This window comes from Lepisosteus oculatus, chromosome 22 (assembly GCF_040954835.1).
Source record: "Lepisosteus oculatus isolate fLepOcu1 chromosome 22, fLepOcu1.hap2, whole genome shotgun sequence".
Classification (NCBI taxonomy): domain Eukaryota; kingdom Metazoa; phylum Chordata; class Actinopteri; order Semionotiformes; family Lepisosteidae; genus Lepisosteus; species Lepisosteus oculatus.
In genome coordinates this window covers 13,642,378-13,654,778 of record NC_090717.1, presented here as the reverse complement: position 1 = coordinate 13,654,778, position 12,401 = coordinate 13,642,378, and the positions used below count along the sequence as shown (strand labels likewise).

At 41.7% G+C, this 12,401-nt stretch overlaps 1 protein-coding gene across 2 annotated transcripts in view; it reads right to left on the bottom strand.

Annotated features, from left to right (window-relative positions):
* The window catches only part of dtx1 (deltex 1, E3 ubiquitin ligase), a 96,616-nt gene that overhangs the window by 45,246 nt on the left and 38,969 nt on the right, over positions 1-12,401 (bottom strand). For both annotated transcript variants that reach the window (XM_015366163.2, XM_015366161.2), the window contains exon 3: positions 2,016-2,715. In XM_015366163.2, coding sequence (XP_015221649.1) covers positions 2,016-2,715 — 700 coding nt within the window. The remainder of the gene's footprint in view (positions 1-2,015; positions 2,716-12,401) is intronic.

Genomic DNA, 12,401 nt, shown 5'->3' with positions numbered 1-12,401 from the left:
TGTTTGGACGAGTGTCATTTGATCCAAACTTCAACTTCACCATACGTGATGAGAACTTCAAACTCCAATTATACACTAACTGCAGGATATACACCATTTTTTCTTCCTTCCATGTGCTGAAGAAACCATGCCTGAGACACCCACCAAAACTGAAATAAATCATTATATTTGTTGTACCTAATTTCCAGAGAGTGTAGTGTCAGTCCCTGTGATCCAGTTCCATGAGTGTCCATAGCATATCTGTACAAACTGCTCATATCGTACTTGCACTTTCTTAAAATTCATACAAATGTTTTTGCACATCGAAAATAAAATAGACACTTCTGTTTCATGAGTAACTAAAAAAGAAAAGTGGAAGCAATTTTAAATGTCCTGAGAAAGTCCAAATTCTACTATTCTTATTTCATTACACAGCAATCTTGAAATGCTTACAGTAGGTAAAAGTAAATGATGGGAGCCGAATAGGATTTCATACTGCTATGGACCAGCAGAACTCGGCTAAAAGAGAAACTGCTGTATAATATTTAATGCCTTTTTAGTTCATGCAGCAGAAAACACTCAAAATTCTGCATGGTGTGTAAATGCACAGATATAGGAACTGCTGGTAAGAGTGATTAAGTGCATATACTGTAAGACAAAAGTACACATGTGTACGTGGTAGTGGGTTACTGTATCTCATGTGTAAAGGCTTAAATCTGTCCGAGACTGGATTTGTATCAACTTGTGCTGCTGCAGCAAAATGTCTGTTCCTGTGAGTCACAGAGAGTGTGAATACGCACAGGTGTTACTCAGTTTGTTTCACGAAGGGCTTTGGCTCTGCGGATCTCAGATTGTATAAGAGTGAACTTTTGACACAGACCTTTGGAAGGTGTGTGCATCTGTGAGTGTGCCTGAATGTGGTGGGGGAAATTCTGAACGTGCATGTATATGTGCATGAACGCTCGTCTTTCATGTCTAAATGGCACCACATACATATCTGTTTTTCTTAGTATCAGTTCATTTGCTCAGATCAGAGAGGAAACCGAAAACACTGAGCAATATACTCCTGGGAATACTTCTGTAACTGACAACTCTGATGTTCTGCAGATTAAATCTTTCATTGGACACAATCCGATTTCTCTGCAAACACATTTGCAAAGCGTTATCGTATAAGAAGCCAGAAATTCCATTCTTGTATTTGCCTCATTTTACAGAACAGATGTCACACACAAGCAAATGTTCTTGATAGCAGATTAAAAACATAGTTCAATGTTTTCATCTCAATTTTTTTATTCAATTGTGGGTAAAGTGATTACGAAACATACAGATTAGAGCTGCATGGAAAAATAATCAGAATTAAGTCTACTGGGCGTAAAAATGACTGGGGAGAGCTCATGCATTGAGTTTCCATATTAGTTGAAGCATTATGTCTGTTAAGGAAACATACTGTAGATGCTATCCTAATTAAAACTAGTTTTGCATGTGATTAGAAGTAATAAAAGAAATAGCAAAGACTTCCTAGTCTTCTGTGCTCAGTGAATCTGTTTCCCTTCAGTGTACCGAATTAATAATCTCAGCCAAAGCCACTCTAAACCTGTCCCAAAAACACTATTCAAATAATCAGATATAGACTCACTGGCCAAAATATTAGGGATCCCAGTGAAAGGAATAGACTTCCTCAGTGGCAAAGTCTAGCTGTCATGAGAAGCAAGAAGCAGACTTACTGTATCTTCCCAAGCCAGAACACCCACAGATCTCAGTCCTCCTGAAACCTAGCAGAATGCACAGTTTGAACAGCACGTACTACCCTCGCCACAGACTGAAGAAGACCTTGCGAGACAAACAGGGCATCTGAGCTCTTTCTGCTGCTTGCAGGGCTGTATCATGCCATTTGCTGGTGGAACCTAATAATTTGGTCAGTGTCACGTTCAATGTTCGCAGCTCGACCTAAGGGCACAGTGACTCAGTATCACTGGTTCTGCTGCAGAGCAGGGCAGAACCCAGGTGGGAACATGCGACGGGTAGCCAGCTCTTACCCAGGTGGAATGGCCCCTCGGGTGCTGCCCATGGCCGTGCGCTGAGTGCCAGGCCGGTTGAGGTTGTTCTGCCCGGATATGGTGCCGGAGGCGGGCAGGGCCGGGAGGACGTGGGGCCGGGGGAAGGTGGCGGCAGGCGGGGGGGACTGCACCTGCTCGGGTTTGGCTGGGCCCCCCACACCGGTGCCGGAGGAAGGGGGCGCCCAGAGGGAGGTGCCAGCAAAGGTGTTGCTCTGACGGACCATGGTGAGGGTGCCCGTAGCCCCGCTGGCTCCCGCGTAGACTTTGCGCCGCTGGGATGCCAGGATGGCGTTAGAGGCGGCGCGGGTGCTGTTGACCAGGATGCACTGCTGGCAGGAGCAGGGCTGGCCCGAGCTGGCCCCCACGGGCCAGGACTGGGACTTGGGGATGGAGCCCATGGTCAGTGGGTAGGCCAGGTCCATGCGGCGCCGCAGCCGGCGCTTGCGCTGGCTCTGCCGGTTGGTCTGCGCCATGCTGTTGAAGTCGATGAGGTAGCAGAAGCCCAGCGAGGTCAGGTCCAGCCAGGGATGCTGCTTCTCGTAGGCGTTCTGGATGGTGACGCAGATCTCCATGTCGTAGGGCGTCCAGGAGCCGCTGTCGTTCTCCCACTCCCACACCACACCCTTCCCAGGGGCGGACGACGGGTCGTAGAAGTTCCTTTGCACTGGGCGCATGGTTCCTGGGTGGGCAGAGACAACAGGTCAGAACAGGGAAGCAAACCGGAAGATGGCTTTGCCTGGCAAACAGCTCTTGGTGTTTTATATCCTGTTCATGAGAACGACAAGCTCTTCTGTTTAATCCTTCCTCCTGTATATTTAACTCTGCAAAGGACAGTACCCAATAATGCACTGAAGCTATTTAACCCTTTTCAGAGAGCTAAGGCAGATAAAGATATAAAGAGATCTGTAAAACCTGATGTGCCGGGTGAGCCTTCTCTTAATTTCTCCACCTGTTCATCAGAAATGACAAAGCAAATCACAACTTTTTGTTAACTGTTTTACTACTTTGAATTTTACTTGAAAACAGTACAGCAAGTGTGGCACAGTGATTAGCACTGCTGCCTCGCAGCACTGTGGCCCTGAGTTCAGTTCTGAACCAGGAGCCCTGTCTGTGTGGAGCTTGTATGTCCTCCCCAGGTTAACGTGAGTTTCCTTTGGTGCTCTGCTCTCCTCCCACTGGTGTGTGTGTGTCTGTGTGTCTGCCCTGCGGTGGACCGGCGTCCTGTCCTGGGTGTCCTCTGCTATGAGCCCAATGTTCGCTGGGATGGGACCCTGCTCCCCTGCGACCCTGAACTGGATGACGCAGATAGAAAATTGATGGATGTGCAAAAAAGCATTCTATGGTTTGTAACACAACAATTTACATTTCTGAAGAGACATAAAAAAATCCTCCTTGTTCCCATCTGGAAACAAACTTTAGGCAGGTACTACTGGGAGTCATTTGCTCCACATTTGTAGTTGATGAAGGTCTTCAGTCAACTCCAGGAAAAGAATTAGGCCTTAGGAGATATATGGAGTGTTGTATTGTATGGAGCAGCTGAAAAGAAAAACATCAAAGCTGAGCAGGTCTGACTGTTAGCTATTTCACTGCTATAGGAAACAGGAAAACTCTGCAAAATGGGAAAGCTTGAGACAAATCCTTTTTAATGACATACCTGAGGCCTATGACCTTCTAGTTATAACATACAGTATCTTAGTCTTTCAGTTTTGCTCTTGCACTGGGTCCAAAATATACACTGTGCCTATATAAAAAGTGTCAATATTTTCTACCGTGTGGCCTCATTATTCCTATCTGGAACAAAACATTATTTCATAACCATATTTTCACTTACCATAAATTCATTAAACCATCATCTTAAACAGTATTCATTACAGTGAGCAAACTAATGTTACCCTTTGAAATCTGGCAATTTGAATACACTCCTTCCAGAGCAAAGACACATTGAAATGGTTAGAAAGGATTGTAGATTTCTTTTTTGTAATGTAGGTAATCCATTGACTCGTTTGATCATCTGCTAGGTCTATACTGTATGTATTGATTATGCGATTATTCTAATGTTTTTATTTTTTAGAGAAGAGAACCGACAGAGGTGATTAACACTTAAAACGGAAGAACAGCTGCAATAGTCTGTATTGATTAATCAGCACATTACAAGCAGAAATTGTGTTATTTAAGGATTTTATTGTTGGACTGGATCAAACACAAAGCAAATTTATATTAAAATTACTTTCACTTCGTAATAAAATTGTTAATACTTGCCAGCTAATGATTCCAATCAATCATATTGAACACCTTTTACTCCCAATCAAAATGCACAGTTACCTACATCTTTGCTACCTATATTGGTAGCAATTTGGTTCAGTTAATTGGAAAATCTCTCATCTGTATTTACAAAAACAACCTTGTAGTGTAAGAAAGGTCGAGCGGTGATTCTGAATGATGATAGCTATTATATCCAAATCCATACTAAGGAAACTGCAAGCAAATATTAAGGAAGCCTGTAATTTATAAAAGGTAAAAAAAACATTTGTCATGCTTAGATTAGGGTGGAGGTAGCAATTATTTATCGAGGACTTTAAATATTTTCCAGCTAACCAATGGGTACATGTTTTGCAATATTGTACAGACTGTGCATTCATTCACTACACTGGCAAAATACAGCTACCTGTAAGTTACAGGAATATCCAGACATCAGAGTCTTGATTGTATCACTGTAACAAGAGCCATGCATACCCAGAGGTGCACACAGCTTAAACATCAATTAAGGATAATTACAGTTACCTGGGCCAGCAATTAGCAGTTACAATAGTTCTCGTGATGTTCAGCTATGAGAGCAATTAGCCATCGATGACCAAGATACTACTGAAGATGACAAATTCCCTGTTTAATTTAAAAAGTGCACCTCCACCACAGAGAAAAGAGAAAATGTAACTAGAGCCGAAAGCAATCATGTGGAAGCTGAGCAATCATGCCCAGCAACAGCACAATGTAGCATTTGCACCCCAGTCACAGCACATTAGCAGAGAAAAAATGGCGTTATATATGCTGACCTTGACGCACAATTGCAACCACATTAAAGGACTTGATTGCTCATAAAATAATTCAGGGGGATAAATCTGCAGCACTGCCATTTCCCCAGCTACCAAATGGTTCAGTCTGAGCCTTTTACTTCTTGATGCTTATAAAAATGAATTTGAGAATTAATTCTAAGACGTACTGCATCGTGGACTTATGTCTTAGAATGTCTTTTGAGAGACACATGAATCTGGTCAAAAGTTTGCTATGAATTTTCACTAACAGTTGCTCTGTGCCAAGCTCGTCTATGAGAGCTCTGTCACAAGGCAGCCAACACTGCAGGGTGAACTGTGACCCAATAGGCTTTTACAGGGTATCAATATTTTAAAGTCTAGTAACCAATGTGTGTTTTTAATCAATAGCAATTTGTTCTGTAAAGCCAATAGCAGTCAACTGCATCACTGAAGAGCTGCAGGACACTCAATTTCCAGTGAACTCTTGGGTCTCTTACATAAATGAACAAACTACCACAATTAGTCACCTCCTTGCAAAACCCAATTTCAAAATGACCTACACATGAATGGCCACTCCTGATCTGAAGCAAACGCTCCTGCTAAGATGAGCACTGTCAGGTGTCATTTGTTTTATCCTATAATGATGTTTTGAAAGCATACAGTGATAATTAAAAAAAATCTTTATCTTGAATTGTGCAGGTGGGAAGTTGTATGGAAACTTAAAATGTTGAACAGAATTCTTTAAGTTCAACAAAGAAACAAAGATCCAAAGGACACATACTGTATACTGTATGAAAATTCTTTACACTAAGGATGGTGGATATTTAGCCAGTTATGTCTGTGAAGTTGATCATAGCTTGGTAAGTTATTAGCAACGTTCCTTTGTACACACACTTTTAAAAAGTAGTTTTAACTTTGTCCTCTAACTGTTAAATATCTTGCCTCACTTATGACTGCCTTTGATCAGCTCAATATTTATTTTGGAAGCTAAAACAAAGTGAAATCCAAAACTATCAAAAAAATGCAAATTGCAGGAGCCAAATTAAGCTTTAATAAACTTGTTTTATCCTAAATATTGCTGACAAACGGGAAACAAAAACAGAAAACCCAAACTTCATTGGCATGCGGAAAAATAAAAACATCACAACCTCAGACCTACAGTACCAGCTTAGTCTGCTGTGAAACAATGTCTTACAGAGTGGGATTCTCCTACTGTATAGCACTTTATACACAGGCACTAAACTGCTAGAGATTTCAAGACCTGCTCTGCTCTTCTACATGATAAACAGCACCTAGAGAATGTGATTTCACTGTGGCACAAACTTTGCCCAAGCAAGATTTTTTGCATCCACAAAGTACTGTAGCTATGTCTGATTTGTTCAGGTGGGGAGCTGCATCAGTATGCGTAGGCTGCAAAGAAACAAGTAATAGGTTTATTCCCTGCTGAAAAGAAAAGAAAGAAAACACAACGTTTTGCCATGGAGCCTTCTTCAGGTGTGAAAAAGGTGTGCTTACTGCCCTGTCTTTCTCACACCTGAAGAAGGCTTCACGGGCGAAACGTTTTGTTTTCTTTCTTCTCTTTTCAGCAGGGAATAAACCTATTACTTGTTCCTCATGTCTGATTTCTACAAGGACTGTATAAGTGATTCTAATGAGCTATTTTGTCAACTCTTTTATCTACAGCACTTCCAGAGGCTAGGATGTGTGAACTACACACAGACATTTGCTACTGCAGTCATTTATAATAGGACTTCAGTCTTCTGTCTCACTAACAGGACCGAGGACCAGGAGGCTCAGTATAATTACTCATGGCAAAACAGTTTGAGTCAGTGAGTTATCCGAACAGTCAGTGCTTGAACTTTGTGCTAATAAGCTCTTTTTCTGAACTATGGACCACCCAGCATTCTCTTCAGTCGTAGGCAAAACTCGTCACTTAGTTTAAACATTACAAATGAGGATAGAAGGAGTTTTTGTATTACTGAAGACTGACCAAAACTGCTAAAGTATAAGTACTGAAGCGTCTCTGCCAGTAATAACACTCTTCAGATAAGATAAAACTGAAATGCACTGCAACAGATCTACATCACATCTGGCTACTACTAAAAGCTAAACACTAAAATGCTGTGTGAACACAAAAATCGGGATCCTCTCAGTAAACTTGCATTGTGTTGTCTACACAAGGGGCTCGTGAGTGGCCACCTTCAGATCTATTTCGATTTCCTTAGCCAGCCTTGTTCATATGGAGTACTGCTTGAGGACGTGCAAAGACTGCTGCTCTCTCACACCTCCAAAACAAAACTCTAAAAATTAAATGATTGCAAAGCATATCACAAAAGGCCATTTTTAAAAGGTCTCATTTTTAAATAAATGCAATAGAAATGCCTCCAAAGGTTAAGTCACAGGACCGAGCAGGTTAAAGGAACTGCATGGGCTTACGTTACTGCATTTTCTAGCAAAATGAGAACTCTGACCTCAGCGCTGGCTTAATCTGTCTCCATTAATCACCCCTTGCTGCAATAGTTTAGACCAGTTGCTTCTGTAGTTTACCCAATAATCTTTTATGCATGTGACCTGCTCTGAAAGATCGTGGCTACAGGCAGTATTCTCATTTCATTAATTTTACAGCTATGGCCTTAAAAAGTCAAAGTATTCATCTTCAAAGAGATGGGGTCGTCCATTGTAATTAAAAGAGCAGGACAGTTTTTTTCAAAAGAAAAAGGAGTTTCTATTTTAAAAAACAGGGAGACCTTTTTTGGTGCTCTGTTCCTTCAGCTTCTCACTGGGGTTGCAGTGCAGATCAAACTCTCTCTTGTGATAAAACTACTTAGAGTTTCGACACCGCCTTCGAGTGAACATGGTGTGAGAATACTAGAAATCGAACCAATAATTGAGTTTGCAACAGGACCGTACTGGGAAGAGTGGTGACGGAGCTCAGATCTCCGTAATATCTGTGTTCTACAGCAGCCGCAGCTTGTCAGGTTCCTAAGGGGGAGGCTTTAAAGAACATTACAGTAATCTAAACAGGATGATGCTACAGAAAGTCAGAAAGTCACGGACTTGCTGTAGCCCCTGCCCTGCCGCTTGGTGCAGTGGTTATTTTTTTTAAAAAAAGGAACACAGCTGCATTATTGACACTCTCACTGTGGCTTCCCAGATTCCTGTCAGGAAACAGAGAGGGAGACTGCTCGTGTACATCCAAGAGTGTGTGCCTACAGCCGGGAGCTCTTTACTTCCTGTGTGCCTCCCCAAGGCACCCAGCTGACACATGAGCTCACACTGCCCCGTGTCAGGAGTGTGAAGGTCCTTCCTTATGAAACAAATCCATGATCCTTATCCTCCCTCTCTCCTGGGCCCTAATTTCATAATAACTGCAGACAAACAGTGAGGATGCAAAGAGAGCATGAAAAGTTCACTCTCCAGCCCTCTGCTGCTGTAACCATTTTGAACTAGGACTAGATCATGAATGCTGCTACAGTACTCCTCTCCACCAGATAAAAAACAACTTTGACTTAGCTTTCTGAAAGGGAACGAGACAATTTAATGGTTAAAAGCCATACAGCTGGCAAACTATAATACACTGTCAGCAGATTCATGGATGCTGCAAAGTATTTAATGAACTCAATGGCCTATCTGATACGAAATAATAATGAACTTTATTTTATAATACATATTGCCTCCAAATGTAGCTTCTCAAAGCCCTTCACAGTAGGAGCAGAGAAAGAGCAGTTATTAAAACGCCTACAGTTAGCAGTGAATGGAAAGATTTAGAGGTGGCAAAACAAGGAAGAAGATAAACATATAAACTAAATAAAGAAAGAAAACTGATACGGGTGAGAGCAGGGGCAACAATTCTGCCAGTGTTCCTCCTCAACCGGAGCCAAGGTCAAATTCAACAATCTCGAAACATTTAGAAAGGTCTTCCTTCAGACTTCTGTGGTCAAAGCTAAAGAAAGATATACAGTTCTTTTACCGTATCCACATAAGACAGAAATATTAGTTACCGGCCTTTGCGTGTACAGTTTGTGTGGTTTTCAGGGGGCCCTGAAGATGAAAGAAAGGATTTTCCTGACTCTCAGGAACACACTCACCTTAGGAAAGGCACTAATCATGACCAGTTTGCTTTGCGCCCATGCATCGTTGTATCAGCCAAATCATATTTTTTAAGATATGGTACAGTAAGTAGTTTATTCTAATGTGGCCAATACTGGATAAAAACAGAGGTACAAAAATGAATTGTTCAAAAAACAAAAATCAGCCCATCACACTACACAGGGTCTCTGCAAAGAAGGCGAGATCAGGGTGATCCAGCTGGCAGGCTTTGCACTGTGGGAGGACAACAGGGCGAGTGGGAGCCTCAGCAAGGCCTGACCCCACTGATAGCATCCACTGTCTCTCTGGGCTGCCTGGGGGCTGTCAGCACAGGATGAGCAAGAAATCACCGCTGTTGTGGAAACTTTTCAGCACTTCTCAGCACAACCAGATTGTGAGAACTCTTTCGGCTAGTTGTTGTTTTTGTCATTCTTTGTCATGGCCATCTCTGTGAGAAAAAGTTTCCACTGCTGGTCTCAATTCACAAAAGGCAAAGAGTAAAAGGTGCCGTATTGCCGTTTGCAGGATTCTTAAGAACTGGAGGGAATTTATGACAAGCCAAAGCAGAAAAACAAGTCTCATCTTTGGTTTCAAAATATTTCAGTTCAGGTTTTCAGTTCAAAACCCTTTTTTTAGTAATGGGTCCAGCCAGTTCGGATTGTGCAGCATTGACAATGAGATAAAACACAAGCCACAAAAAGGAGCAGAAAAACATGTATCTAGAAGCCTGACCCTATACATGTGGCTTGCCCTGATCTACGCATTAATGCAGAAAACTGACAACTGTGCTACCCAAGGTGAGAAAGCACCTGCGCCTTTTAACACAGCAATACTCTTAACTAAAAACAGACTTAATAGAGATGGTTTTCACAGAGCTACTGCCAGTTCTGCCACTGATTTCTCCTTTAAAAGACTTGAAGCTCGCCACTCTCTGCCTTCTGACAACTCACAGTCACTGTCCATGGACTCAGGGGTTTAAACAGTCTGGAAGTTAAGTGATTGCTCAGCACAAGCTAAGTCATTTCTCAGTATGGCAGCCTGCTGAATTGAGTATTTGACATTTTCAGAAATTTACAGATCATTCTGATGGTTGTGGACAGAAACAGCACTAACCCTGTGATAGACGAATTCCATACCTATTGTTTTCAACACATCAAATAAAGTATAAAGTAGGCAGTGCATCAAACTGCATATCTATATCATAGATGAATGGAAACAGCATTAGTTTAAAGAGTAATTAATTTGGGGTGGTGTGTTTTAATACTCTCGTCACACAGCATCAGAATGCCAAGACTATGATCCCACTGATGCAGTAACTTTCAGTGACAACAGCTACTGCAGTCACATCAGTACACACTCAGCACTTGAGAAAGACATTACAACAGCACATCCCTCCTACCTGCACAGACTTTGATCAAAAGGGGCTGGAAACAGATAAGAACAAAGAAATGAGGAAATTTTGAGTCACAATTTATGATGAAGGACGTGAAGCTCACTTTAATGGCACAACATGAAACAGTATTGCAGAACACTAACAGCACTGTCATTGTGAATGATGCAGTAAAAAAGATAATAGTTCATCAGGTGTCATTTGCAGTGAAATAAAGTCACTCCCTTTTACTTTGTATGAAAAGTATTTAATTTCTTTGCTGTAAAAATTTTACATTCCCTTTTTAAACAATCTTCTAGTCTGCCATCCCATGTCTTCCATTCCATAGTGTATCAGTGCTGACAGCCAAGATTATTTTCCTGCATCAAAGTATCACAGAGTCAGAAAATCAGCTACAGTATACAGTGCCTTCAGATAGTAGCACCGCCTCACTCTTTTGTAGCCCTTCTGACAGAAGCCGCTACTATGTTGAGTAATTTATATGTCAAAACAGAAACAAACCGTAAAAAATGTGCACGTTTTACATTGTAAAAAAATTTAATGCAATGCAACACAAGACCCAAAACAGAGAAAACGCAAACATTGTCATATGTTGTAATAGATACTGTCACAAGGAGACACTTGCACGAACAGTAAAGTTATGGGTACTAATGCTGCTGATCATATTGATGCAGAAATCAACTCTATTTTGAGTCTGTGATCTCTTTTATACTGTACCTTTAACATTACATTTACTTGCATAGTGCTGCATTTTATATTTATTTAGGCTGTCCCCCTACCTCTAACGCTTTATCTTCATAAAAGCAGTCAGTGTTTTTTTTAGCCCATCAGGTCACAACACACCTCTCAAGAGTCATTTTAGGACTTGCTGGCCTTTGTATCTTTGACACAGACTTCCCAAAGAAGCTATCCAATTGGATCCTGCCCTTTACTGTACAGCACAAACCTCCAGCATCAATGCACAGCACGGATCCAGGGAATATTCCCCTGTGATCGGCACTAATACCGGGAAAAGAGCCAACGTCCTACAAATTTCAATTCCAGCATGCTGTTTATTTATTAGAGGAGTAGAAACATGTTTTTTTATTTCCAAATGACAGTTTAAAATGCAGAGGAGGGAACATCCTAGAAATCCATTTCAAGTCCTAGCTAAGGACAAAAACAAAATTTCAGGGGTCTGAATTGTGCAGCAGTGGGAGGCTGCCAAAGCAAATGTCTCATGCAGGCTGACGTCCTACACTGCAGCAAATGGATAATGAGCTGACTCTGTAACAAAGAGGATGAAGATGAAGCCAAACCATGAGTGAAGGCCAGTCGAGATACAGTGGAATTGGAGGTGCTGGTAAAATCAAACCCTTCAGGACGAGACATCAATGCGGCCAACCACAGATACTGCACATAATTCTTAGTGTGGGATTTAAATCCAGATAAGAAATGTCAAAACTACACACTACTAGATTTTGACCTAATTTTCAACATCAGAAATTGTGCAACAAGAAAGATATTGCTGCTCTGATAACACAGAGGTGCTCCAGTGCTGTGTCTGAATGAGGTGTTATACTGGAAGAGATGAAGGGAACCACATCTTTTCAGCCTTTCAACAAAGAAGGTTATGTGGGGACTGAGCTAGTTGAAAGCTACTGAACGTACCAACTTAAAAACAAACGGAGATTAATTTGCTCTCCCCAGCTTGAGTGCAGAGCTGTGTCAATGTGAGAACTGTGAAGGACCAGCTGGCATTAATACTGAAGGGGTAAAAGAAAAACTGTTTTCCCACACCTGAAGAAGGCCCCACAGAGGAGAAAAGTGTTTTATCTTCTTTCGTTTCGTGAAGCTCTATCTGCTCTTTTAAAGCAG